Source organism: Anolis sagrei, chromosome 4 (assembly GCF_037176765.1).
Source record: "Anolis sagrei isolate rAnoSag1 chromosome 4, rAnoSag1.mat, whole genome shotgun sequence".
In the NCBI taxonomy this organism is placed as follows: Eukaryota; Metazoa; Chordata; class Lepidosauria; order Squamata; family Dactyloidae; genus Anolis; species Anolis sagrei.
The window spans coordinates 43,526,925-43,554,536 of NC_090024.1; the positions used below are offsets into that span (position 1 = coordinate 43,526,925).

General features: G+C 36.7%; 1 protein-coding gene across 15 annotated transcripts in view; it reads left to right on the forward strand.

The window, feature by feature from the left end:
* The first annotated feature begins 2,376 nt into the window (after positions 1–2,376).
* EYA1 (EYA transcriptional coactivator and phosphatase 1) overlaps positions 2,377–27,612 on the forward strand; it is a 108,187-nt gene continuing 82,951 nt past the window's right edge. For 3 of the 15 annotated variants that reach the window (XM_060775469.2, XM_060775474.2, XM_060775475.2), the window contains exons 1-3: positions 3,152–4,557; positions 9,911–9,960; positions 11,584–11,711. In XM_060775469.2, the coding sequence (XP_060631452.2) occupies positions 11,588–11,711 (124 nt within the window). In that variant the 5' untranslated portion in view covers positions 3,152–4,557; positions 9,911–9,960; positions 11,584–11,587. Of the gene's footprint in view, positions 2,396–3,147; positions 4,558–9,910; positions 9,961–11,583; positions 11,712–13,305; positions 13,369–27,612 lie in introns of those variants that run through there. The other 12 variants (XM_060775462.2, XM_060775467.2, XM_060775466.2 and 9 more) reach the window with 9 other exon arrangements.

Below are 27,612 nucleotides of genomic sequence, written 5' to 3' on the forward strand. Positions count from 1 at the left end.
TTCTCAACCCCTAGGGGCACTAAAAGTGGTTCACAACAAATAGCAAAATTCAATGCCTCACAGTATAAAATGCATTACATAACTAAAATAGTTTATAGCAGTAGATTAAAACCAATCAACTATACAACCTTGGATGTAAACAAACATGACACAAGACTTACATTTTTATTTCAGATGTGGCATGGAGTGGCAATAAATGTGTGCTCACTAGGTATTGAAGTACTGCCAAATGCTCAGGAAAAGTTTGAATGCATTAATAATATTTTTTTAATTAATGAAAAAATGTGCTGTGAGGGATTTTACTGCAAGATTGTTGATTTAAAAATAAAACAACATAGAATAGTAACCCACTGGGATTTTAGTAGCCTTCTCTATAATTACATACCAAACTGAATGTATATGCATGGATATCAATTACATAAGTTTTAATGAGGAGAAAATTTGTTGAAGAAGATGCATTTTGGATCACAACCTAATAATACTGGGACTCACTGTCTGTCACCTTGATACAATGTGTGTATGTGTGTCTGAACTATGTCTCATTAATTTCAATGGAAGTTACTACCAAATAGTTATGAGCAGGAACTATGAATTGGGGTACATTGATTGACCATTCAGTGACAAAGAATGAAATGCATTAAGTATTGCTATTTTTAACACTCCTTCTGAAGAATGAACTGAACAATCAAATGAGATATAGTTTTGAGAAAGCTGAGCCACAGCTGAAGAAAGAAAGAGCAGATTCATAAGGATCCGATACCTGAAACTCCACCCACTCCCCAGTTAATAGTGAGTCTAATTCATCAATTGGAAATAACTGCATCAAAACAGTTATATTTGCACTGGAAAACATATTTCAGTAGCTACTGAAATTTTGCCAAATAATTACAAATAAATAGATCAGGAGTTTAACATTGCACAGATTATATTAATAACACATATCCTTTACGATTCTCATTGGTAAATCCTTTGATAAGAAAGGATTGTGAAAATATTCACATACGTATTTCTTGCAAATCTAAGGTACTCACGTTTTTCTGACTCATGCACATCTGTCTTGTGTACAAAAATAAACTACTTACCTGTTTGCTCACTATAATTATATACAAATATTTGTAAGTATTTGATTTTTTGTGTGTGCAGATTTATCCGATCGATCACAAACAAGTTGTGCACAGAATATCAAAATAAATGAATTTACTATACATATTAAGGACTTCGGTGTTTAATTAATAAAATGCTATTTTTCCTGGCAAAATTGTATTTTCATTGCAGAAATGCAGAATATTTAGTGTTGCCTTATTGTCTTGCCTTTCTATAAATTTTATTATCCACATGTATCTTTTGGGAGAAGAAACTAAGTTACATATACTATATAACTGTATAACTAAGTATATAGTATATAACTGTTATTAGGTTGTGATCCAAGTATATACATATACAGTAGAGTCTCGCTTATCCAACCTTTGCTCATCCAACATTCTGTATTATCCAACGCAGTCTGCCTCCCACCTGAATCCACAGCTGTTTCAATATATTGCAATGTTTTGGTGCTAAATTCATAAATACAATAATTACTACATAACTTTACAGTGTATTGAATTGCTTTTTCTGTCAATCTGTTTTAAAACATGATGTTTTGGTGCTTAATTTGTAAAATCATAACGTAATTTGACGTTTAATAGGCTTTCCCTTAATCTCTCCTTATGATCAACATTTTTGCTTATACAACATTCTGCCACTCCATTTATGTTGGATAAGCAAGACTCTACTGTACTATATAACTGTATAACTAAGTGTATACTTAGGTTGTGATCCAAGTATATACACATACTTATAACTGTATATCTGTCATTATAGAGTTTGTGAGGAAATTGTGTTGTTTTTAAAAACCTATCTTGATAAATATCTATGGCAGATTCTTTTAACAAATTTCATATATATATATATATATATATATGAAAAATCCACACCAAAGCAATTCCTCTTTTAGGCAGAATCAGTTTATTTTAGCACCATCTTGCCTAATATATCGTTAAGATATTGTAAATAATGTTATTTCTAGTGCTGTATAATGAAGCCTTATAAATGCACCTTGAGCGTGGTGTTTGAGAAACAGAAAGAAGGCAAATACCTCTGTTTATACTGGCTGGCTGGACAGATCCAATAGAAATATGTGGGTTTTGACCTTAACCTTCCATATATGGTATGTGTCAATCCCCTTCCATTCCCTTTCGCCTGCTAAGAAGAGTCCTAGGTGCATCCATTCAAGATTGAACAACTTCCTTCTAGGGTTTTATTTCTCACTATAATGTGCCAGTTGGATATTATTGAAGCTGCAAGATATTTTGCCTTTATACGAATGGCTTTGATTCACAATATCTATTGACTAAAGGTAAGACAACCCTTGATAAGTAGGAACAACATCGGAAAAATGTTTCAATGTGTGTACAAATGTTTGAGTTTAAACCCAGAGTGATCTAAGGTTTTGGGACTTGTCCTAGCAGTATTGGTGCTATTTTGCTTCCCTTGGGGATAGATACTCTTTGGTTTTTTGGGTCTGGGTTAATGTAGAAATGTCCCAGTGTGTGTTAAAATAGAATCACTGGTTTGGGATCTCAAGTCTCTCCTGACACCTAAAAAACTGATTTGGGTCTGCTGTGTTTGGCTGCTTTGAATTTCAGGACAACAATGATATGAAAATATGCCTGGGAAGGAATAATGAGCAAAGTATCCTTAAGATGTTGGTGTGTCTGTTTCCCAATCCCACTCAAGTCTGTGTCCACCAAGAGTAAATAAAGGAAAGCAGCCCAAAGAGAGGGCGCGCAATGAAAAGGCCATCAAGTGCGCGCCTGGAGGATGAATAAGGGCGAGATAGAATTACTTCCCCCCAAAGAGAAGGGAACCCAAGGCGAAGTGCGCTCCAATGATTCATTTTGCCCACCACCATTTGTATCTGTACATTATGAACTGTTGAAAGGTTTGTGGTTCTTGTGTCAGATTGCTTGATGCTGGCACAGGGCAGGGTTTAGGGCAGGTTAAATATTTCAGAGCTGGCGGGTTTTTCCCCCTCCGATTTGTATTTTTGTGTCTTTATTACACTGTCGAAGGAGTAGGGAGGGAGGGGTGGGGAATCCGTTACGCTTCCAATCAAGTCCAGACGCGATTCTTGCCCGGTTTTTGAAAGAGAGGAGGGTTTGGGCAATGGGCAGCAGCGGTGATTTCCCCCTCGAATAGGAGCCGACGCGCCTCCTCTCCTTTTTCCCTTCCCGAAGTCTTGCTCTCGGCCCGATCGGGTGGCGCAGGGAAGGCTTGCGCTTCCCCGTCTTCGGCTCTCCCGAAACGATCCCAAAAGTGTGCGGCAAAGGAGCGGCGCAAAGAGCAAAACACGAAAGCAAGCCCAGGGCAAAAGCCCGCCCGCTTGCCTCTCCGCCTCTTGACAGGCGGCATCCTTCCCCCGCAGCTGTTTGTCCGCATTCCGCGGGAGCTTTCCTTTGTAGCAAAGGTGGCCTCGCTTTCGAAAGGGCTGAGAGCGATGGTCAGGGAGAAGGAGGGAGGGAGGGAAGAGAGAGAGAGAAAGAGAGAGAGAAGAACCAAGAGACAGAAGAGAAGAGCGGTGGCTTGCGTTACAAATAAACAAAAGGGGGAAGAAGGCGGGAAGAGGGGGAGAGGGGGGAAGGAAAGAGAGAGAGGGAGAAAGCCTTGAGGCAAGATTGAGGCAAACCTACAAGACTGGGCAGAGAGAGAGAGAGAGAGAGAGAGAGAGAGAGAGAGAGAGAGAGAGAGAGAGAGAGAGAGAGAAGATTGGGCTCTTTCTTTATCTGCTCCGCCGGGTCTCCCGCGATAACCTCTCCGCCTGCCTTGGCTGAAGGGGGCAAAGGGGAGAGAGGGAGGAAGAGACCCCCAAAGTGAGCCTGGAGACCGGGGCGCAGGAGGGGGAGCCCCTTCCGAGTCCAAGGCTTCCAGAGGAAAGGTCCCCGGGAGGCAGGCGGGGGCAAGGTCTTCCTGAAGACCCCGTCCACCCGTGACTCCACTCCTCTCCTCTCTCCCTCGCCCTGGCTCCCCGCTTTTACGCGCTAAGGCACCTCTGGCAGGCTCCGAAGCCCCTCGGACTCCCCCTCCCTTCCTTCCTTCTCTCCCTTCTTCCCTCCCACATTTGGCCACAGAAGTCCCTCGGACTCCCTCCCTCTCTCTGTCCCTGAGGCCCCCACTGCCCTCCCCCGCCGCCACCCCCCCCCCCCCTTGGCGCACCCTTTGCTCCAAGCGGGGATTTTGCCCTCCAGCCTCAGCTCTGCGCATCTGGGCTCCTGCGAGCGCTGCTGGGAAAGGCAGGCAGTGAGAGCGTTGCCTGTGGTTTGTTTGGTTCTTTGCTTTTTCGCATTATTATTTTTAAAGCAGGCCACATTAGAGAGTTGTGTGCCCTCCCCCACGCCATCCCACGCAAACTCAGGAATTAAAAAAAAAACTATGTGAGCCACGTTGGTTGGTTGCTTGGTTGAAGCCAGAGAAAACGTGGAGTCCCTCACCACCCGGGTGGATGCCGCAAAGCCCTTCACTGTAAGTACCAAACCGGCTGCCTTAAACAAAAAAAGAAACTGCATGGATGTGACAACAGCTGGCCCGCCTTGCAAAACAGGGAGAGATTCAGCAATCCCTCCAGGCCTGTATTTGTATCTTTTCTTCCCTGTTTTGGCCTAACTGAAACATTTAAAGACGAAAGCACTGACATCAATGGCCTGTTTGCAAAACAAGTTTGTGTACTTTTCCAGGGAGCTGAGTAATATTCCACAGTGGTGTCTGAGGGAAAGGTTTCTCACCCCCAGAACTATTATTCTTATTATTTACTGTTAATTTGGGAGTTGTTTCGTTGTTCTCTATGGCTCCTTCCACACAGCTGAATACAATCCCACATTATCTGCTTTGACCTGGAATATGTGGCCGTGTGGACTCGGATAACCCAGTTCAAAGCAGATATTGTGGGATTTCCTGCCTTGATATTCTGGGTTATATGGCTGTGTGGAAGGGCCCAATGTTGCACTCTTCTACATCATTTCTTGAATTTAAACTGACTTCTTTGTGTTTGTTTTGATTTTCTGAAGCCTTGGTGGCTCACTGAAAACAAATAGCAATAAGTGTTTGTGTTTTTTTTCCCATGGATTTCTAAAGGCTTTGGCTGAGAGAAACCAGAATCAAAAAGAACATCTAATACCTTTAGAGGAAGGGGGTAAGGCAAAGATTTTGACAGGTCATTCTGAAACAGGAAATCCTGCTAAATATATTAAAATGCTAGGAAATCTCTGCTGAACCTTAAAGGAGGGCCTTATCAAAATGGCAAGATAAACAACTGCCTGACAATATTATGTAAGGTGAGGTTTGCTGGGAACTTAGCACTTGGAATTCTGGAACATGATGCCTTTTATTTACATCAGGTAAATAAATATATATATATTATTTCGTTACATTATGAATTTTAATTCTTATAAAAAGCATTAGGTTTTTTCATTTCTTGAAATTGTTCAGTAGATGTCCAATAAATGAAGACTCTGAAGTTAGTAAATACTGTTCAAAGCTTAGACTCAGAAGTTAGTAAATACTGTATTGTTACATTGTCCTCAAGCACACATTGATGCATATTTCGGAGAGAGAAAGTGCTCACTCAGGGTCACTTTTTAAACAGTATCATTTCTCTTGCAATGAAAGAAAAGCCAAAAGAGTAAATCTCAAGATAATTTTATAGATTGTAAGAATTGTCTAGTGGATAGGCATGCGTCTTTTCTTTTTGTTTGTTTCAAGCATACTTTTTTAAAATTCAAATTATAATATTCTTCAGTGATTTTTCCCTCCTAGAGGTGTCAAGAAAACCGAATTTCTAGGAACACAACGCTGACTTTGTGCAAAACAAAATTAATAAAATTGAGTGAGGTTGTTTTTTTCTTAATTGATTATTTTTCGCTTTAGGAAACTTCAATCCCCAGATTGTGACAGATTCGGAAAATAAGGCATTGTTTCACTTTAGTGATTGCAACCTCCTCCCAGGGCCCTTCCACACAGCCATATAACCCAGAATATCAAGGCGGAAAATCCCACAATTTCTGCTTTGAGCTGGAATATCTGAGTCCACATTGCCATGTATCCCAGTTCAAAGCAGATCATGTGGGATTTTATTCAGCTTGTGTGGAATGGGCCCCAGAGTGTCACTTGACTTTTATTTTACATTTCAGCTGCATGTCAAAATATTTCAAAACTGTTTCATAGGCAAATGATTCAACCTTGTGTTTGAAAGTGAGAGAGGGAGATCTGGCACTAATTAAATCCATTTTAATAACATTTGACACAATTTTAAATATTAATTTTGAAGTTCTTTTTAAATAGTTTTGTATTTAGACGTAGAACATATATTGGAGGCAACAGAATTTGGTAGTCCATAGAAATCATGAGTTTTGGTTTTCTCCAGTCTTTTCCTTCAAAATTTTTGAATTATATCAAAGAATCAAACTTTATTTATACTGAAACAGTCTGACTGTAAAAAAAAATGACAAATAAATTAAAAAATTGCCATTTCCTTTAAGGTTTTTGATTTTAGCAGAATTTCTGTGGCTAAAAAAATTTAACACACATATTAGATATATTTACTTTTAAATGTTTATTTCAACTAGAAGTATTTTGTTTTATTTGTAGCAATTTTAATGGGGGAAGTCTAGAAAACCAATAATGTAGATAGGTTCCTACAGATTGGTTCTTTGCTGTAGAGAATTCGAATCCTTTCCCATTTACAGTTTACTTTTCACAGAACATTATTAACTTCTTGACTTTATACATGGTTTTCTGTCAGATGCTTTTGATTTGTAATTTACCAAAGTATAATAAACACTCCAAATGGCCATGCGTTTTCGCCTCCATCTGAGCTCTGTGGTAGGCAAAATGTGATAAAATGTGTACCTTAAGTCTTGTTTGATGATCTCTCGAAGCGACTTTGCCTTCTGGAAATAATTTCTGGGGTTGAAGAGCATGGTATTAACAGATTTAATGTGGCTATTCAGTGGATTGGTGAAGTACTAGGTGAGGTTTAACAAAACGAGAGAGACAAATTGAATATCAACAAAGCCTTCATCTGTGAAAAATTATATATTTAATTAGGAAAAGGCAAACTTAATATTTGATGAATAATCAAAATTTTATATTCTTACTAATCCTCATTTTGGTGTTTCTTACCTAACATGGTAATAGTTTTTTTAATCCATTTTTTCATGACACTTAAGTGTTGAGGAGCTGTATATGTGATGTGTGTTCAAGTCCATCATTTGATTGTCCATTCAACAAGTGATTGTATGGTGGCAAAAAGGGGAAAGATCTTTAAAGGTTTCCCTTTGAAATATTTTGGTCTGATAGTCATCCAATTTCCCATTTTCAAATTTCCGTTTTTGGATCAATTCAAACTATTTCTGCAGCCTTCCACCATGTCAAATGGACCAAAGAGTCATAAAACTGTATTTTTAGTGCCATATACTTTTGAATAAGATTGTATTAGACTGAATGGATCAAAGTTGTAGATAATAAAGTAGTAACAAGTACAGTAGTTGTAGTAATGCTGAAGCACCACCCATTCATTTGTTGTTGTTGTTTGATAAACTAGGCATTGCAAATGCAGTTATGCACGGCGCTGCAATATTTTGCATCCTGGCTTAATCTGAAAGCATGAGTAGTGTAGCATTTTGCAAATTGTAACTAATTTCACCGACATCTGTGTCTAATTGTTGTCTGCATTTGCATTCTTGAGCATAGATTTATTTTTCCTGTACCACTCTGTGGATTCACTTGACCAGTCTGAGAAAGGATTAGTAGTTTTAAAGATATTTTGATTAAAGAATCATTTTTAAATGGCATAACACACAACACATGGTTTAAATAATCTTTAATAGGCAAAAGGCTGTAACTGAAGTATGACTAATGAAAGTGAGGGATTGGGATAGGAGCACCCACAGTTTATAGGATATTTTAAAAAGATATACAAGAAGCAGCAGCATGTGATCATATATATGTAAATATCTACTACTCTTTGGTTTTTTTAAAGATGAAGGTAGCGCTGTATTTTGTTATCCATTTACAAATCTGACTGATTCATGACATTAACAAATTACACTCTGTTACTTGCTATAAACTGGTAATAAAGGTGATGGTAAACATAAATACATCTTATTAGTAATTTAATTAAATGTTATTGTTTTTAAATTGCTCTCTAAAATGGAGCTCTTAAGTATGCTTTATTTCCACCTATAATTTACTCAAGGTGTAGCAGAGTAGCAGGAGAGAATATATCCTAAAGGCATTCTCCTGCAGTGTCTGAGGTTAAGAGTAAAAAGTTTCCATTTTACACTTGAGCCCTTTTTTCCCTCTTCCTTAAAAAAAATAAGGCCTAGGTTTTACAAACATGCATTTGATATTCCAGTTTGATTTGGCTTGTTATGGTCTATTAAAAAGAACACTCTGCAGCATTTTAAATACAGTTAGAGGGGGAGAAAGTTTCTGTTTTTCTATCTGTATTAGTGCATGCTTTTTGCCATTCTGTGTAACATTATATGTCATCTGGCTGCTTATAAGGAGTGGGCTACTCCTGCTAAAGTAGTAATTCTGTCTGTGATTAAAAATAACAAAAAACTACAGACACATAAGTGAGACTTGCCTGGGTGACTTTTATGGCACTTCGAATGCCTCATCTCGCTTGTCTTTGTTCTGTGATCATCTAAGAGAGGTCAGTTCTGGTTGGGTGGAATTCCAAATTCAGACATTTAGACAATGTGTGTCATAGCCGGGGAAGTTTTGTTTCTGCTTTCAAGCAAGCAGCCATCCTCACCTGGGCTTTATCACCTGCTGGCAGTTGTTAGTGGTTTTGGAGAGAACTCTAGTATCAAAGGCTATTCATTAAATAACAATCCAACTGAACATATTTTCTAGGAGAAAGCAGCAAAATCATGCAAGCATGGAAGGGCTTAGATGAAAAAAAAACTGACAGGAAATTCCCCTTGAAGTGTGCAGATACTGTGGTTATGAACAGTTATGCATTCTCAATAAATTTACCATTTATTGAGAATGTAAAAAAAGTTCCTCATGCTCATTTTGTGTATTTTTAAAGTATAAGCTTAGTATTTTGAAGATTCTTATAAAGTTGTTTTTCCATACCCAGTTGATATGAAGCATAAAAGTAGTGTGACTTACATTGAAGGGGGAAAGGAAAACTGGAGAAAGGCAGATATTTGGCCTAGTTAGATACACAGTAACATCTCTTATAGAATTATATCACAGCACTTAACTTTAAATCCTTCAGCAGTGGTTTGCTGTCTTTTAACATTGGCAGGAAGCTGAACTTACGTGACAGAATAGGGTGGGAGTAAGATGGAAACAAGCGTGATAAGGATAAGAGACTGTCAAGAGTTAAAGAGTGGGAGGGAGCTGTGTTTCAGCCAGTGATAAGAAAAGCTGAAAGATCTTTGGAGGATGCTGAGGAGTAATGTTAGAGCTTCTTTCCTTGGAGATGGTTGCTGCGCTCAGAACTGCCTTCCTCAGGCACCTCTTCCTAAACTACCGTACCTTTGCAAGGCTGCTTTGCATGTTGCCTGGAGGAGGGGTAATCCACTGTGCAGCTGTCATATAGGCGAGTGATGAATCACTATCCCGTCATTTGGCTGCCTTCCACATGACATGGGCAGGAGGGGGATAGACCTGCTGGAGGAAACAACAGTTGAGGCTTCAATTTAAAGACAATATGTCTTTCAGTGCAAGAGTACCCCCCTCCTTTTCTTTTGGTTAAAAGACAGCATTACCATCCTCAGGAAGATTTCTTTGTGTAGTTAGATTAAGACCTGACATGAATGTAGAATAACAGAAGGCTCCTATTTGTGTCCCTGCTTCGCAGGTGCAAAAACCCCAAACCAGTTCCGATGTTGCTGCTTCATCCATTTGCAGGTAAGGATAAGATCAAGCTGGCATTTCGGTTCAAAGAGTTTCTTAGAAACATGTTTTTATAAAAACTTGGTGTGGTGGGGCATAGGAGCAAGAGTTGTGTTTTTTTGTTGTTGCTAATTTTGATATAGAGAATAGTCTTGTTGTACTTTAAGAAGTAATTTCAATGTAAACTTTGAAAGGATTGACATATAGGTGGTTCTCTTAGGTACGAAAATCTTTAATGCTCCATTTATACACTTTCATGTATTCCCTCCTTTTAGGGATGATAGTAATATGATACATGTGGAATATAGATATTTCCAAGTAGAAATTTTAAGATCAAGCATTGATACCAAGTACATAGTTGATACAGGCAAGTAATATCACTGTGAAAATACATATTTAATTTTTCAAGATGTGCAGTGGAGCTTTCTCCATGTTTACTTTGTAACAATTTACACTGAAATTAGTGGAATTTACTCTGAATTAAACATGTACAACTTTGTTGACATAGTTCAGTTCCTACATCACTTTAAAACCCATAAAATCATCAAAATATATGGAAAGCAAGATTCATTAGCATTTTTAAAAAAGTTTTGCTTAGTTCAGCTCAAGTCTTCATTCCAAATGAATGAATCAAGTGCTATAAACTATTTATTTCTGTGAAAACCCCTCTCATTCTAGAGTAAGTGATTTGAGTTTTGCCTTTGGTTTTTTCTATGCATACATTCTGTTTATGACAAGCAAATCAAAGTGGAATATTATGAAATGATTATTATGAGGAAGAATCTTTATATTTGAGCTAAGCAGTGATAAAAGATAGAGCAGAGGGAGCTATGTGCCATCAAATATTGACAACTTTGCACTTATTCTCAGTTGTTCTTGTTTCATTTTCTTTAAGTGACAGTTCAAGTACTGCAAAGTGCTAAGGCAGACTAATGCCTGTATGGATTCATTGTATATTGGCCTTATCCCTTTTCAATTGGGCATACTTTATGTAATCCACAAAGCAAACATGAGAGCAGACATAATAATGTTTTAATGCTACAGAGGAACAATTAAGTAGTTTGCCAGAGTAAACACATACATCAGGAATATCTCATTCCTTGTCAGTAGACTGTAGGTTCAACTATTGCTTCAAGTGTTTTATTTGGTTTGGAGGCCCATTAAATTCTAATTGGGTGGTAAATTATGCAATCAAACAATGTTACTATATTGGCTTGGGATTTTTAAATGATTCTTTATTTTTTCTGAAACATACTTTATAAAATTTGTTAATGTACTAAGATTACCTGATGATAATCTTAATACATTAATAAATTTTATAAAATATTTCAGAAAAGGGGAAATGCAAAACTACTTCTGATTATTCCTTGTCTCAGAAAACTCTGTGAATTTCATGGAGTTGGCTTAGGTTGACAGGCAACTTGTAAGGCTCTCTCTCTCTCTCTCTCTCTCTCTCACACACACACACACACACATTACTAAAGTCTTTTAATATAGTTAAAGAAAAATGAGGCAGATGAGGAAAGTGATGATATATATGAAATAATAAAATCAATGCTATTGGGAAGTGGTGGAACAGCATGGCTTTTCATCCAGAGTCAGAATTGAATAAATAGATCAAATTTGCTTTTTTTAAAGGTCTATGGAAATGCAGGATCTAGCCAGCCCTCATAGCCGTCTAAGTGGTAGTAGTGAATCTCCTAATGGTCCGAAACTTGATAATTCTCATATAAATAATAATTCCATGACACCCAATGGCACAGAAGGTGAGTTCTTTTTCATTTTTATGTAGATTCATCCCATGGTTTCTCATAAAGCATTTTCATTGGTGTGGTAAAGATATGGGAGGCCCATACTATTTAAGACTGAAGAAAGATTTTCACATTGCGGAATGTATATCCATGCCAGAATCATTTTCTGGATGTAAACAAAGTAGGGTTGAAAAGTTAGGGTAGGCCCCTACTTTCTGTCAGTTACACTTCTTTTCTTGGAATTTTGAAATGCTACTATTCTGATACATGAGTGTCACCACAATAAACCAGGCTGTACTATCTGTTTAATATGAAATATTCTAGCTAAAATTTTGCTGGTGTCTAGATTTCTACATTTGTCATGCAATCCTATTTGTCTGCCTTGAAGTAAGTGCTACTTGCTTTGAAGTAACTACCGTATGGATAAGATTGCAACCTTAATGCAACATGGAACTGAAGTCCGATCACAATGATTTGTAGAAGCACAGAACTTTAATTTGCTCAGAAACATAGTCTTACTTATTTTATGCTGTGCTTCAGTAATAGAACTGTGATTTATGGAACTAAAATACAGACAACTGTATTGTTTTCTCCAAATACTGTATTTATATCTCTTAGAAAGGTAGTTTAATAGTGGGAGGTCTTGAAAGCTAAGTTTTGACAATGCAGGGGAAATATATATACACAATGTTGTGGTAAAATAAACTCTATAAAGGCACCTTCACTGAGCACTAGACTTTGAGCTGAAGAGTGTATACAGTCTATGTGACAGTGTACTGATAAATGTTAAAATGTAGAACAGATTAACACAATTTGATTTTAAAACTATTTTATATAATATCATTTAACCTTGGTTTTATCAGAAAATATTGCACACTAAACCTTGTAAGTGTGCAATGCTTTATAATATGTACATGTTTATGATATATGTTTATGTTTATGATAGATGTTTTCTTCTGAAACATCACTGCTGTTACCTTCAATTAACTGCTCAGGATATATTATGGGATCTCAAATGAGACTTTGTTGAAACTTTTAGCCATAATTTTTAAAAAAAACAATAGAGACAGATTTCTATATTTTGATACTTATGGTATTCTGTTCTAGTTTCTCTACATTTTCCTTTAGTTTCTCTAAGTTACCTATATTAAGCTAATATTTAATCAGAAACAATTATTGGGCACAAGTGTTGTTTAGACAAAGTTATCTGACTGTGGTTGCAGCCCTATGCATACTTACCTTACAGTAAGCCCCTCTAAAGGCAAAGAAACTTGTTTATGAGATTTCTTTTGGGTTTTTAAAAAGATGTAAACACACTTATGTAAACACATTTGGTCATGTGAATTAACTCAAGTTTTCTAAAAAAAAAAAATCCAAATGTACCAACTTGCCCAATTGAAATTCAGAAACTTATCTTTGCTCCTAAACAAACATACAAGGAAATTAAGTTGATTTTAGTGTAACAATTCAAAATAAGTTGGTTTAAGACCACTATCTGGGTATTGTAGTTTAATAATAATTTTTGAAGGAAATATAATTTGCCTGTTGTGTTCTTGAGCCTTCTGTGAGAAGCTACTAGCATTTTATTTTCTTTGCAATTCTCCTTTAGGTGACATGACTCTGCTCAGCACTGCAGACTGGTTGTTAAATACTAGTACACAGACCACTGCAGGTTTGTGTAGCTATTGTGATTGCACATCTGTTAGCATGCATTTTAAGATTTTGCAAAACATTAAAAGTATTTGACTCTAATTGTCTCTAATCAAAATGGTAAATTGGTGAGTCACAATCCTCTGCATGCTTCCTGGAAGTTAAACAGGAAGAACTTCCAGTTAAGCATTCATAGGGGCAAGCTATAAGGATAGTTTTCAAGAAAAATATTAGCAGATAATCCAATTATGAATCAAATGCAGGGCTTATGTGGGAATGGTACAAACTTTGCTGCAAAGCTGTATTTATAAAAACCACCAAAATACAGTGCAAGCTGTTTTATCTCATTAGGTAAAATTTATTTATTTAAGATATTGGCTTGGGATTTTTAACAACAGTTCTTATATTTTTGATGTATTTTTGTTTTCTCTAGTGTAGGATTTAAAAGGTATTTTAGAACCACAGCTATACAGAAGTAACATTTTAGAAAAAGAATAAAGTATAAGATGAAAGCTTACTTCTAGGATATTTCATGTTTGGGGAGATGCTGTCAGTATTTGGTTCCTATGTGCTTCACTTGAAATTATAACATAAAGAATGTGTAACTTGCTTGTTCACTGAATGTGAAGTAAAAATATGTAATAAAATAGTCCAGCGTCCAATACTTTATAAACATAGAGCAGTCTTATATGGCTTCATCACTCTGAAGTCTTAAATAAGTCTTTTAGTTTTATAGGGATATTTTTTGCATGTCAAGAAAGCAATTCTAAAGCAAAGTAGAATTTTGCTCCATTTTGCAGGCCAAACCTATATCATCACATTTTTTAAAGGGTACCAAAACTCAATAGCTATGTTCCAACCTCAAATTCTATAATTCCTTTCAAATGTACTGCAGGAAGATGTGGCTGATAGATACCTATCTGTTTGAGGCTAATATGGTTCACTTCACACTTAGTGGTTAACTTTTTATGGGAAGGAGAGTTTTAGATGACTGATGGAATGCTTTGGAATATTCTGTGCATACATAGCTTCCAGTAGTCTCAAACTAGCCAGGAAACCGTGCTTTCTCCTTTGCATTTCCATTTTCTGAGTTTGCTTTAAGAAGTTCCAGATTGCCCCCTTTTTTTCTCCACTTCAGCGGTCATGTTGCAGTTGACAATTCAATAGTTTTTACTCAGTTAACTCCCAGCTAAAAAGAGGAGGGGTGGAGATACATCTTGACAATGTAAGATGTGCTGTGCATCTGTTGGAACTTTCAAATGAGCCCTTGTGGCCCAGATTCCCTTTCTTTTCTTTTCTTTTCTACTTTCATTTTTTCATGATTTGGAGGGTGGGTGGGTGTAAAACAAATTACTTATAGGAATTTTTAAAAGGAATAATAGTTTGTCTGCCATTAGGTCATTCATTGACTACTTTGAAAGAGTTTATTTCTTTCTGTTTTGGACAACAATGTTCCATTTACATTAGCAATGCAATCATACACAGTCTTCTCAATGAGTTCATTGGGGTTTACTCCTTCATAAATATAGATAGGATTGTAGCCCAAGATACCTATAGAAAGGTTTGTTCTAAAGTTGAATTTGTATGTAAGTCGGAACAGGTATATTTGAAAAGTGTAAGTCTAGTCATCTATCTTTTTATCTCCCTATCTATCTATCTATCTATCTATCTATCTATCTCTGGATAGCATGGGGAAGGGTTAACACTGCTGTGGTGTTTGTTTGTTCAGAAGATTTCACCACACTTTCTCTCCCTATGAGAATTGGATTTTGAACATTTTGGCTTGTTGTGGATTGGGGATAAAGCTTCAGTGGAAGCACATTTTCCTCATGATAACTTTCAGGAGTGACTTTCCCTTCCTAGGAGCAGATGTCTCTATTGTCTGTTGTCTCAGGAACAGTCTGTATATAGCCCAAATATAATTTTATATTTTTTATTAAAATATATATTTATTATATTTTTGTGTGTGAAAAAAAGTTTGTGTGTACTAAAGTTCAGAAAGTAAAGGTGTCACAAGGACAACTTTGGAATAATATTGGGCAAGGAATGCTCAACCTGTAATATAAGATAGAGGGCCTTCCACGCAGCCCTATATCCCAGAATGTCAAGGCAGAAAATCCAACATTATCAGAGTGTGGACTCAGATAATCCAGTTCTTGATATTCTGGGATATAGGGCTGTGTAGAAGGACCCTGAGTGACATGACTAGCACAAGAAACTTTGACTATTTTGGCAGATATTGGACCTTTTAGCAAATGTTATATTACAGAATAAAGATTGCTCATGAGTCAAAGACTGGTAGTATGCTTTATATTAGGGCTGGGCGGTTTCGTTTCGTTAATTCGTAATTCGTTAATAATTCGTTAATTTTTTCAATTACAAAACAATAACGAACCATTCTGGAGCAATTATTTAAAAAAACGAATTTTCAAAAACGTTTTGTAAATGCTTCGTATTTTGATATTGTATTCGTTTCGTTATTGTTTTGAGGTCGTTTCGTTATTATTTCCGCATGTCTGGGCCAGTTTTATGGTTTAATTAGTGAAAAAAAATTATAATATCACACCAACAGTCAACAATAGAGGGAGAGGGAAGCTTCAGAAGGTTTTGGAGTTTTTTTAGCGTATTTCGCAGTCGCGTCCGCCATTAACGAATCAATTCGTTATTGTTTCGGAAATCGATTCGTTAATTTTTTTACCATTTATGAAATTTCGTAAATATCGAACTTTTTAAAAGGAAAATTTTGTAATTATTTTAAATATCGAAACAAAAAAAAAACCCCAAATACAAATCGATTTTAGAAACAAATTTTTCCGTTGTTACCCAGGCCTACTTTATATATAATGAGGATGCTAGGAGGTGTAAGAATACTAACCATTGAATCACAAATCTAGTGGCATGAAGTGAGAATTTGGAAAGTAATCACCAGTATAATCAAGGAGGAACCACACTTTGATTTCCTTAATCATTGTCCAATGTGTGAATGCATACTTCTAAACTGCATAATGACCACAGTTGAGTTACATAACTTTAAAGGAGATGATAAAGATATTGAATAATTCAAGATTTTCCAGACCTTGGCTCAGTCATTAATTGGAATGTAAACTGCAGTCAAGAAATCAAGATACAAGAAAACGGATAATGGTATGTGGGGGTTGTATATGCTGTTTTGGGAGATATTCATTATGTTATGATCTAGATTTTGTAAGTATTGTACACTATTCAGTTTTTTTTACTTAACAGAAAATGATTAATGGTATGTATAGTTGTGTAGGTAGCTATGAAGGGTATTCATTATGTTGTTGTATACTTTCAAGTCAATTGTGATATATGGCAACCTAATGATAAGTTCTATCACTGAATTTCTTAAGAAGATTTGTCCAGGCTGGGAGAGTGTGACCTCCCCAGTAGGTTTCCATGGTTGAGGAAGGATATGAACTTTGGTCACCCAAAGTTCTAATCCAGCACTCAAACCATTCTACTACACTGGCTTTCATTCATAGTGTAACAGTCTATATTTTATAGATATGCTTTATCCTTGTATTTCTTTCTTTTATTGGGAACCTGAGAAATAGTCTGTAATTCTTCTATTGGTAACAGATACTTTTTACAGGAAAGAATGTACTCACTCATCAAGTACATGTACTGCCATCAGCAACAGCTAACTGCAGCATATCCAAATAAACCCATTTTGTGAAGAGCAGGAAGCTGGAACTAGATGCATCTATGCTGTAAAAGTAATGCAGTTTGATACTTGGCTTGATGCTATGGAAGCATTCAAAATTGTAGTTTTAGCCTTCTCTATCAAATAATGCTGTTGCCTCACCAAACTACAGCCCTCATGATTCCATAGCATTGAGCCATGGCAACATAGTGTCAAGCTGCTTTAATTTTACAGTATACATGCAGCCCTACTGGACTTTAAAACTTAACACGAAGAAAATATTATCCCAGTATCAATGAAACTGAAGAATCATGTGGGAAAAGTCATGTCTGTGACAACTATGGGAGCACTCTTTTTGGATAGAAAGTGATTTGTGTAGAGAAATTGTAGTATTTTCTGAGCACTGACATTCTGATATTTAACATTTTGGATAAGATCCAAGTGCTGTGCAGGAAGCTTCTGTGCATGAAACATCAGGTTTTGAGGTCCCGTCTCCCATTGAACTATTCACTATTGTCTAAAACATCTTTTTGGTGAAAGGGATTATCTAGGGTTACTTCTACTAAAGAGTACAATTGGAACTAAACCTATGACAGTTCTTCCTTGTCTTGGTTGACAGTACATGTAGAAGGTATACCAAGCAAAGATTTTTTGGGGGGGTCTGAATTGAACATGGTTTAGTTTTCCGAAATGAGAATTTTTAAATGCAAACAGGATCCAGGTTATACCATTTTTTTATTAGGACATGTAATGTTAGATTATTTAGGAATGGTGAAGGCTAGCTTTGTTTTTCTTGCTCAAATTTTACTATTTTGTTTAATAACGATATGATTCTTTCTTAATAACTAATCAGACAGCCTGCTTGGCCTGTCATTTACCACTTGTTCTCCCCTTTCAGGATGGAGCCAATTACACAACTCACGTGTAGTTCTAGCTGGGCTCCATCCAGAAAGGGGAGAACAAGTGGAGTATGCCTTCTTGTGTTGCCTTCTTTTGTTGCCTTACCAGCAATGGAGGGAAGCTGTGTGGCGATGTTTCCCCCTGTGGGATGGAGGCAAAGGTAAGTTGTGTGATGTGACAGGTTCTCCATGTCTTCCACTGGGAGCCCATGGATTTCCCTCAATGCATGGTGAATCAATGGGCCTTTGTGATGAGGTCCTTAAATAGAAATCATACCTAAAATTCTGATTTTCTGCTTTTTAACTGTCCAGTGCAGAATGAATTTCTGAAATGAGTAGTGTAGTGTTTGGTAACATTTTTATGTCAGTACTAAATTCATATCACTATGATAGATAATTCCTGTTTTGATTGTTTTATACTGCTGTAAAGGAAATCATAAGTCTAAAGTTTTTGCTATATAATACCTACGAATAACTCACAAAACCGATAGTGTGGAAGTAGCATAAAAAAGACAAAAAAATGAAATTGTGTCCTAACAAATTTGAAGTATGTTTACAAAGAAAAAGATCAATATTTGGCAGAAATCTGAAGTATCCAGGAATGAGATGAAGACAAATTCCTGTCTATGTTGCTATCTATCTCTTCTCCTTTTGTTCAAGTTTCACCTTCAGGGTTACAAGTAAACTTTTGAAATCTTCCTTTGGATATTCGTTAGACCATCACTATATGAACCTTTACATCCTTCATTCATAAAACTCTCCAAGTTGTGAACTATGAGCATGTAAATGTTGCCAAGTGGGAATCATTACTCAAGCATCATGAACTTGGGCCCTGCTTTTAAACCTTTCTCTACCATTTTTGATGCCCATATTCTGTGCAAATCATCTTTGTGCAATATCGGTGCTGTCTTTAAAGAAGGTGCAAAACAAAACACTTCTGTCACCAACCTCTAGTAGTTGCATATTGACACATAAGAACTTATCTGATCTTTCTTTTCAAGTCACATTGGGCTTCTAAAGCAGAGATGGAGCAGTCACCCTACAACTGCAGTATTGGGTATGAGGATCCTCTACAAGGATCCATCATATCCATTGAAGTTGTAGGGTAAAACTGAAATATCTCATATCAAACTAGAGGCCTTTCCACACAGTTCTATAATGCAGAATATCAAGGCAGATAATCCACAATGCTTTGATCTGGGTTATCTGAGTCCACACTGCCATATAATCCAGACCTACAAGTCACTCTAAACAGCTTTGCAGAAGCATACAAAAAACTTGGCCTCTCACTGAACATTGAAAACCAAAGTGCTCTTTCAGCAGGCACCAGCCAGTCCCTCTGCATTTCCAGAAATACAGCTTAATGGTTCAATCTTAGTAAATTTTGACCATTTCCGCTACCTTGGCAGTCAGCTCTCCACAAAAGTCAACATTGACACTGAAATACAACACTGTTTGAGCTCTGCGAGTGAAGCATTTTTCCAAATGAAGCAGAAAGTGTTTGCGGATTGGGACACTCATAGGAAAACAAAGATGCTTGTTTATAAAGCCATTGTCCTCCCAACCCTGTTATATGACTGCAGAATATGGACCATTTACAGATGTCACACCCAACTTCGGGAATGATTCCATCAGCATTGCCTCCAAAACATTCTGCAAATCTCTTGGGAAGACAGGTGAAAAAATGTTAGTGTGCTGGAAGAAGCAAAGACCACCAGCACTGAAGTAATGATCCTCCACCACCAACTTTGCTGCACTGTCCATGTTGTCCGAATGCCCGATCACCATCTCTCAAACCAGCTACTATACTCCCAATTCAATAATAGAAAACAGAATATTGTGGGCAGAAAAAGAGATTTAAAGATGGGTTTAAAACCAAACTTAAAAACTGTGTCATAGACATCAAGAACTGGAAAGCTCAGGCCCTTGAGCATTCTAACTGAAGGTCAGCTGTTACCAAAAGTGCTGTGGAATTCAAAGAGGCACAAATTGAAGGCGAATGGGAGAAGTGTGTCAAGAGGAAGGCACAGCGTTCATCAGGATTGCCTTCCATCTGGAAATTGATGCCCTCACTGCGAAAGAATATACAGATCAAGAATAGGTCTCTACAGTCGCTTATGGACCCACCTCCAAGACACTACACTTGGAAGACAATCATATTCGGACACGAGTGATCATTGATGATGTATAATGATAATCCAGTTCAATGTTAATTGCATACAGCTGTGTGGAAGGGACCTAGAGCTTAAAGAGTAGGCAAAGAATATTCATCCCATCTGAAATCATGTGGCTGCCTCCTGCAGAATTCTGGGGCTTGTAATTTAGGGGAGGGCCCTTCAAAATGCTCAGCCAGCGAGGTCCTAGACCTCACTACAGCTACAAGCCTCAGAATTTTGCAGGAGGCAGCTATAGGATTTCAGATGAGATGCATAATCTTTGCCTACTCTTTAAGCTCTAGCATGATAACACTCCTCCTGCCAAGTGGGACATGAAACTAGGATGAGTCCTAAAAATGAGCAGGATGGCATTGAGTTCCCACCATGAAATAAAGAGACCAGATACAAGAAAATCAATCTATAGGGCTGTTTCCTGATTGTATACCTCAACCAATCTTAACTGGAAAGTGATCCTTAGAATGCCGCTCCTCAAATGTCAGAGTTTCTAAGATTGAGGACCCTCATTCCAGCCCCAAGGGGAGCCCCTTTGATAGACTGTTATGAAAGTCCACTCTTCACCCCAAGAGAAGGAATACTGTATATGCACTGAATACTCCACCTTGAATGGATAGCCCTTTTAAAAAATTCAGTGTTGCTTGTGGATATTTTCTAACTAGACCTACAATTTTAAAAACAACAGAGATGAAATTTGATGAGCTTTAGTGAAACAGGAAGTCTTTGCCTGCTCTGACATACAATCTGACATACAAGGGAAATGCAGTGAGTTACCTTGCTCACAGAAATGTTGTGTAGCATGAATAAAAAAGAATCCTCTCTTTAATGTTACAGAAAAAAATCAGAAAAAATCAGAAAAATATCAATAAGCTGTGCACACTTAAAGGTGATTATATTTTAGTGAAAAAATCTTAAAACAGCTAAGAAATTTATAGAGGCTTATGTGGAGAAAGATCATTTCATCACATCTGATGAAGTGGATTCTAATGAGCTCATAATACTTTGAATATGTCAGTCCTGGAGGTACCACAAGATTCCCCATCCCCCCCCCCCCCCCGCGCGCGATTATAATGCAGTGAATTAACATGGCTGCTACTACTTACTTTTTCACACTGAATTTATTTTAACTAAAAGTAATTTATAGGAAAAGTCTTGTAAGATAATTTAATACTGAATAATAAACATTGCATCTAGTTCTCTAGTAGGAATACATTTAACATTGGTTTATATGTCTGCATAAAGTGATCACATATGTAGAAGTACAATGTTTTTCAGCCAACAGCTATTGTTAGTACTTTGATCATGTATGGATCTACTTTAGTTAGAATTACTAGGAATACATGTACTGCTGTCTTCAATATTGTCTCAACTCAACTGTTGTCTCAACAATTCAATGTTGCTGCCAACATACTAATGACAGAACAATCCATATATTGTGTTATTTTTGAATTTTCAATGGCTTGTTTTAATTGGGGTTTTTTTACTGATGTTTATCTCCATTTTGTTTTTGTCTTTGTAAGTCGCTTTGAGTCCATTCAGGGAGAGAGGACAGGTTATAAATAAAGTTGTTGTTGTTGTTATCGAAGTAGTATAAAATAATTGTGCTAGTATAGCACACATTGAAATGAATGCAGTCTAATCAGGAAGTCCGGAGAAACTATGGGATCATCACATGGTTGTGTTATTGTAATTCACATGCCTTTTATGCTGAGTGGTCCTGTTGTGGTTATAGATAGTACTTCACAATAAGTGTTTAGGTAGATGCTGCATTTAGAAGTCTTAGCTCATTGATATTCAGTGGTCTTGTCATCTCATACTAATGGATGAGGCATCTAGCTCCTCGCCCCCCATCAGACACCATAGTAATGAGAGCTTTTCTTTTAAAAAATTTCTCAAATATGAGGAAGGGGATAGTTTTTAAGAATTTTAGCAAGAAATTAATTAAAAAGAAGAATAATTGTATTTTTCTCACATTGCATCTTTATCCAGATTGATCTATTTATTTAACTTAAAGTCTTGTCATAACTCCCCCTATTTTTGACAGGAGAAGGATTTAGCTATGTTAACCTGAGCATGTCACAAATGACTATGAAAGTATTTGTTGCTACATATATTCATACGTGTAATGCTCTATAAAAATTAAAGTAATGCATTAAAATAATTAACTTAGATCAGGCAACCCATTTTAGTAACTGACATGTTATATGAACAAAAGTGTGTGATAACACTGTCAAAACATTTTGTATGCAATTAAGTAGGATCTTTACATTGGCTAGGCATAATCCAAAATCTGACATCAAAACAAACTCACCTTCCTTTCCCTTCAACTTATCCATTCATCTACTTCTACATTTTTACATCCATTGGTTCCCTAAACAAATTGTGCAGTGGCAAAAAAATGGAGAAAGACGAAAGAGTGCTTGTTGCATTTCATTTGTAATTCATACTTCTAGACCAGGAAGATGTTAGATTGCTGATAAAACTGTTGAAAAACATTTTGGGATGCTACAATCATATCCACACTTACAGCTGGGGAAGAACATTCCTTGTGTGATGAAAAACAGAATAGGGTGGCTGTATCTTCAATTGTTGAGTAGAAGAATTCGTTTCAATACTTTTGCTTGTTATGCAAACTTCACTGCCTAAAAATTCCTCTTCTGCTCAACTGTTAAAGAAACAAGAATTCTCCAATGTTTTTGTTAACCTGGCAACTCTAGAAATGACTCATCATGGGATTGTGCTATAAGTGTCCAGAATGTTATAATCATAAGACTGTAAATGGAGGACACCATGGCATGGAAAGTAAATATCCACACTGATTATTTGATAGGGCTATAAATATTGATACTTTACCACAAAAATAAGTCAAAGTAAATGGCTTTTTAAAACAGTTATATGATTTCAGTCAATAATTTTCTGGTTTTGCTTTTTTTTTAATATGTCTAACTCAGTTTTCATTCCAAATCAATATTTTTTTAAAAAAATCAGTATCCATTTATTTTTAAAATGAAATTAAAATCACATATCTTTATCTATCTTTCTGTCCACATTTATTTTTGTGCTACTAATTTTGTGCTACTGTTGGATACATGACAGGTATTAAATATTCATGGCTTGTAACCAATCTTTGCTTTCCAAACCCTCACGGCCTCAAAAAAAATCTTGGAATTTAGAGTTGACTTTTAGTTTTTTATCTATCAGAAATGAATATTAACATGGCATCTGTTTTATCACCCGTAAACTAAAATTTTAAAAATCTTTTTGGTTTTCCTTCAGCTATTTCTTAGTGTTGTTTTTAAGAAAAATAATAATCACAGAATTAAGATTCAGTGGAAGAAAATACAAAATAATGAATATTGGGACTTTTTTCATATTCACATATTCAGTGATGGGGGTGTTTCTGTAACTTTGCAAGAGAGAATGATAGCTAGTTATTTGAAATACCAACTTGGTGCGCAGCTATTAGAGGAAAAGAAAAACAGAAGTAAGATGACTAGCATCCAAATGCTTTGATATTAATCTCTGATGTGGCTGCATTTGAAAAAATAGACTTCTGGTTCACCTTTTTTTTTTCAAAAATAAAGGTACAGATATTGGAATAACCCAAATATAATGATCCAGTTATTAAAATAGTTTTGCTGAAAGGGTTATATTGGGAGATTTTTTGTCTCACTGGGGAAAAAAGCCAAGGAACAGGGGAAAAGTATTAATGAACTAAATAAATTAATCCTATTCATGCCCTTCAGGAGAAAACCCTCTGATTTACCTCTTGTTATTTGTTAAGATCTATTGGTGAAAAACTCCTTTTGGGTGTTTTCCATATGCTAAAGCCAAGCCATATGCATGAATAGCGTGAAAGCATGTAAGCAGCTGGAGTAATATTAAATCTGCATAGAGCACAATGACAAGCATAAAATGTTTTCACAAAACAGCCAAGATAATTTACCCCAGCAATAAAGACATGAAGGAAACAAGAGTCCGCTTGGTCAGAGGCTTGCTTATGCAATACATTGTACAGTAATTGTGAGAATTTCATTAGCAGTATATCAATATCAACCAAACACTTTATAAGACAACAGCTGTAAGTTCATGTAATTTAACAGCAGCAAAAGTTAGTGAAAGTAAAGGGTTATCACTGAATAAACTACTACATATTCTTACGCACAGTAGCTGGCTTCATATTTCTGGTCTCCAAAATGTTCAGTGAAATACATTTACTCAAATCTAACGTTCACCTTTGCTGAGCCAAAGCAATAGGGAAAGCTGATTCAGGAGCAGCTGGAACTTCTATTTGAGGGATGTCATCTGTAATTTAATTGTCTTGGCTTAATGCTATGCAGTGCTGGGATTTGTAGTTTGATGAGGCATCAGCACTCTTTGGTACAGAAAGCTCGAGATCTTGCAAAATTGTAGCCCTCATGACTCCATAGTATTGAACAAAGGCAATTAAAGAGGATTTATCCTAAAGCATAGATGCACCCCAAGGTTTATTTTCCATTGCTTAAAGCTTTGGTGTTCCAACACAAAATTCTAACGCAATTCTAAGCAGGCAGCAATTGTAATGAACATATTACAAAGAGTGCATCTTTTCAGTTCTTGTGGGTTTTTTTTCGGGCTATATGGCCATGTTCTAGAGGCATTTCTCCTGACGTTTCACCTGCATCTATGGCAAGCATCCTCAGAGGTGAGGTCTGCTGGAGCTGGGGAAAAAAGGGGTTTATATATCTGTGGAATGACCAGGGTGAGACAAAGGGCTTTTGTGAGTTGGGCTAGGTGTGAATCTTTCAACTGAACCCCTTGATTAGCATACAATGGGCTGACTGTGCCTGGAGCAAACTCTTCTTGAAAGGTGATTAGATGTCCCTGCCTGTTTTTCTCTCTGCTGTTTTTGCTGTTGCAATTTTTTAATTTTTTAATACTGGTAGCCAGATTTTGTTCATTTTCATGGTTTCTTCCTTTCTGTTGAAATTGTCCACATATTTGTGGATTTCAGTGGCTTCTCTGTGTAGTCTGACATGGTGGTTGTGAGAGTGGTCCAGCATTTTTGTGTTCTCAAATAAAATGCTGTGTCCAGGTTGGTTCATCAGGTGCTCTGCTATGGCTGATTTCTCTGGTTGGAGTAGTCTGCAGTGCCTTTCATGTTCCTGGATTCTTGTTTGGGCAATGCTGCGTTTGGTGGTCCCTATGTAGACTTGTCCACAGCTGCATGGTATACGGTAGACTCCTGCAGAGGTGAGAGGATCCCTCTTGTCCTTTGCTGAACGTAGCATTTGTTGGATTTTCTTGGTGGGCTTGTAGATTGTTTGTATGTTGTGTTTCTCATCAGCTTTCCTATGCGGTCAGTGGTTCCCTTGATGTATGGCAGGAACACTTTTCCTCTGGGTGGATCTTCATCTTGACTCTCGTGGCTTGTTCTTGGCCTTGCAGCTCTTCTGATGTCTGAGGTGGAATATCCATTGGCCTGTAGAGCCCAGTGCATCTTTTGCTGCTGTGCATAACACTTTCCAGCAAATACATTTTTTGGTTTCAGGGTTTTGAAAATTGAGGTGCGTATTAGATTTGATGGTGCATCAGACTCGTGTAAATATGGGTAATCTTGTTATGCTGTTTGAGAAAGCAGATAATGTAGCTTTAACTGTGCATTTTCCGCTTAATTGTGGTATGAGTGTATGACGGATATCCATATGAATTATTTTTTTAGGAAATTAGAGTACTTTATTATGGAACAGTTTTCCCTTAGATATTAGTTCATTCTGTAGCTTCATATCATTAATATTTATTGCTATATTCAGAGAACAATATCTTGGATTTATCTTAAGTAAGGATGTATGGGCCTGAACTGGTTTGTGGCCAACACAAGTTGAAAGAGAACACTTCATCCTTCCATCCCAAGTCACTGTCCTGAAATTTGAACTGCTCCAATTAGCAGTTAGAGCCCTTGCCATTACTGTCCAGTGGAGCTGTCTCTTTAAATACAACATGTATGTGATTTCTGGAAAAAGGTATTTTACAACTTTCCTGTTTTGCATGTGTGCTGACTTTGGTGTGGATCATGGACTTATATTACATATATATCTCAGTTAACAACATAGATGTGTTCTGAAAGCATGACTTCTTTAACAAAAAAAATGGTATCAGAGTCCGAAATAACATGGAAAGAATATTATAGGTTCCTATGCTACAAATAAAAAGAGCAGTTTGACATGTTTCAGCAAATATTTAATTCAAAAGTAAAAATATGAACATGTGACATGAAAGGAATAGGTCAAGTAATGTTGTATATGCATACTGATGTATGAAGCAAGTCCTCTTTATTGATAAATCTGTGTTATGGTATATGTGTTAAATAACTAGAAGGTGGTTCCTTTATATTATGGTTGTTGCTATCTAGTGGGGAATTTCCCCCATTGGAGGATTAGGAAAACTTCAGTGTTTGCAGATGTTAGTCATAAAAGTATTATGCTGTGTGGCCTTATTTGAAGGAGTCCTTAAGTCAAAACTTGCAAACATTAATGTAGACAGTTAACCCTGTCCAGAACAGGGCTTCTTACATCTTTCCACTCTGGATTCCATTTGGTTTGAGAAAGTTTTACGTGTGTGTGTAGGTATATAAAATAGGTATAATAATTAAACATTTACTGATAATAAATCAGTATTTGCAAGGCTGACTTATGAAGAATTACAATCGAAGCAAATTCAGAAGAGTCCATTGTAAACACTGCACATTATTGACAACAGAGTTCTGTAAATGGGTGGCATTCAGAAACCTTTTACTGTTGCCAAGTTTTTCATGACCTCAACTTTGTACTAAGGGAATTCCATTTGGGGTCAGGACCCACAGTTTAAGAAGCAGTGCCCTGGAGTGTTGTGAGAGATATACTTGGCTGCATTCATATAGGTTTGGGCACAATTAGGAGGTAGCAAATCAGTTTTGGCTCTTTTGGAACTTAGTGGGCTGCAGCATAACGTATAGTAGTGAATGGAATTGATATTCTGAGTGGGCACTTGCAGTTGCATTAGCAGTATTTTTATAGTCATTTTTGGATGTTTCAGGATAGTCATCCTAAAATGTCTTTGGGGGGGGGACTCCCTCTCTTGAGATTCTTTTGGTTGAAAAATACATTTTTTTCAGTTAAAATATACTATCTGGGGCATTGTGGACCAAATATTTTCTATAAATTAGGAAATATAAATTAAGAAATATTTATTGATTGAGGATGAGTATTAGCTAATGATATGCTAAATAACATAATACTGAGATAATAGAAAGGGATTTCTAGATGGCTTTCAGATTATGTTTTTTTATTTATTTCGTGGGGCAATTGCTGTGAACTAATATGTGTGTGTGTGTCTTTTTAATGTAATGTCTATAAATTTCTGATCCCTTGATCAACCTTTTGTGTTCATGGTTGTGGTAAAAAAAAAAAACCTGAAGAGCATCAAGTTTAGGGAAAGTGGTCCAGAACATTTTTGTTTGTTTGTTTATATCCAAATAATTTCAAGTCTGAACTCTACCCTTCCCAGTCAAACCC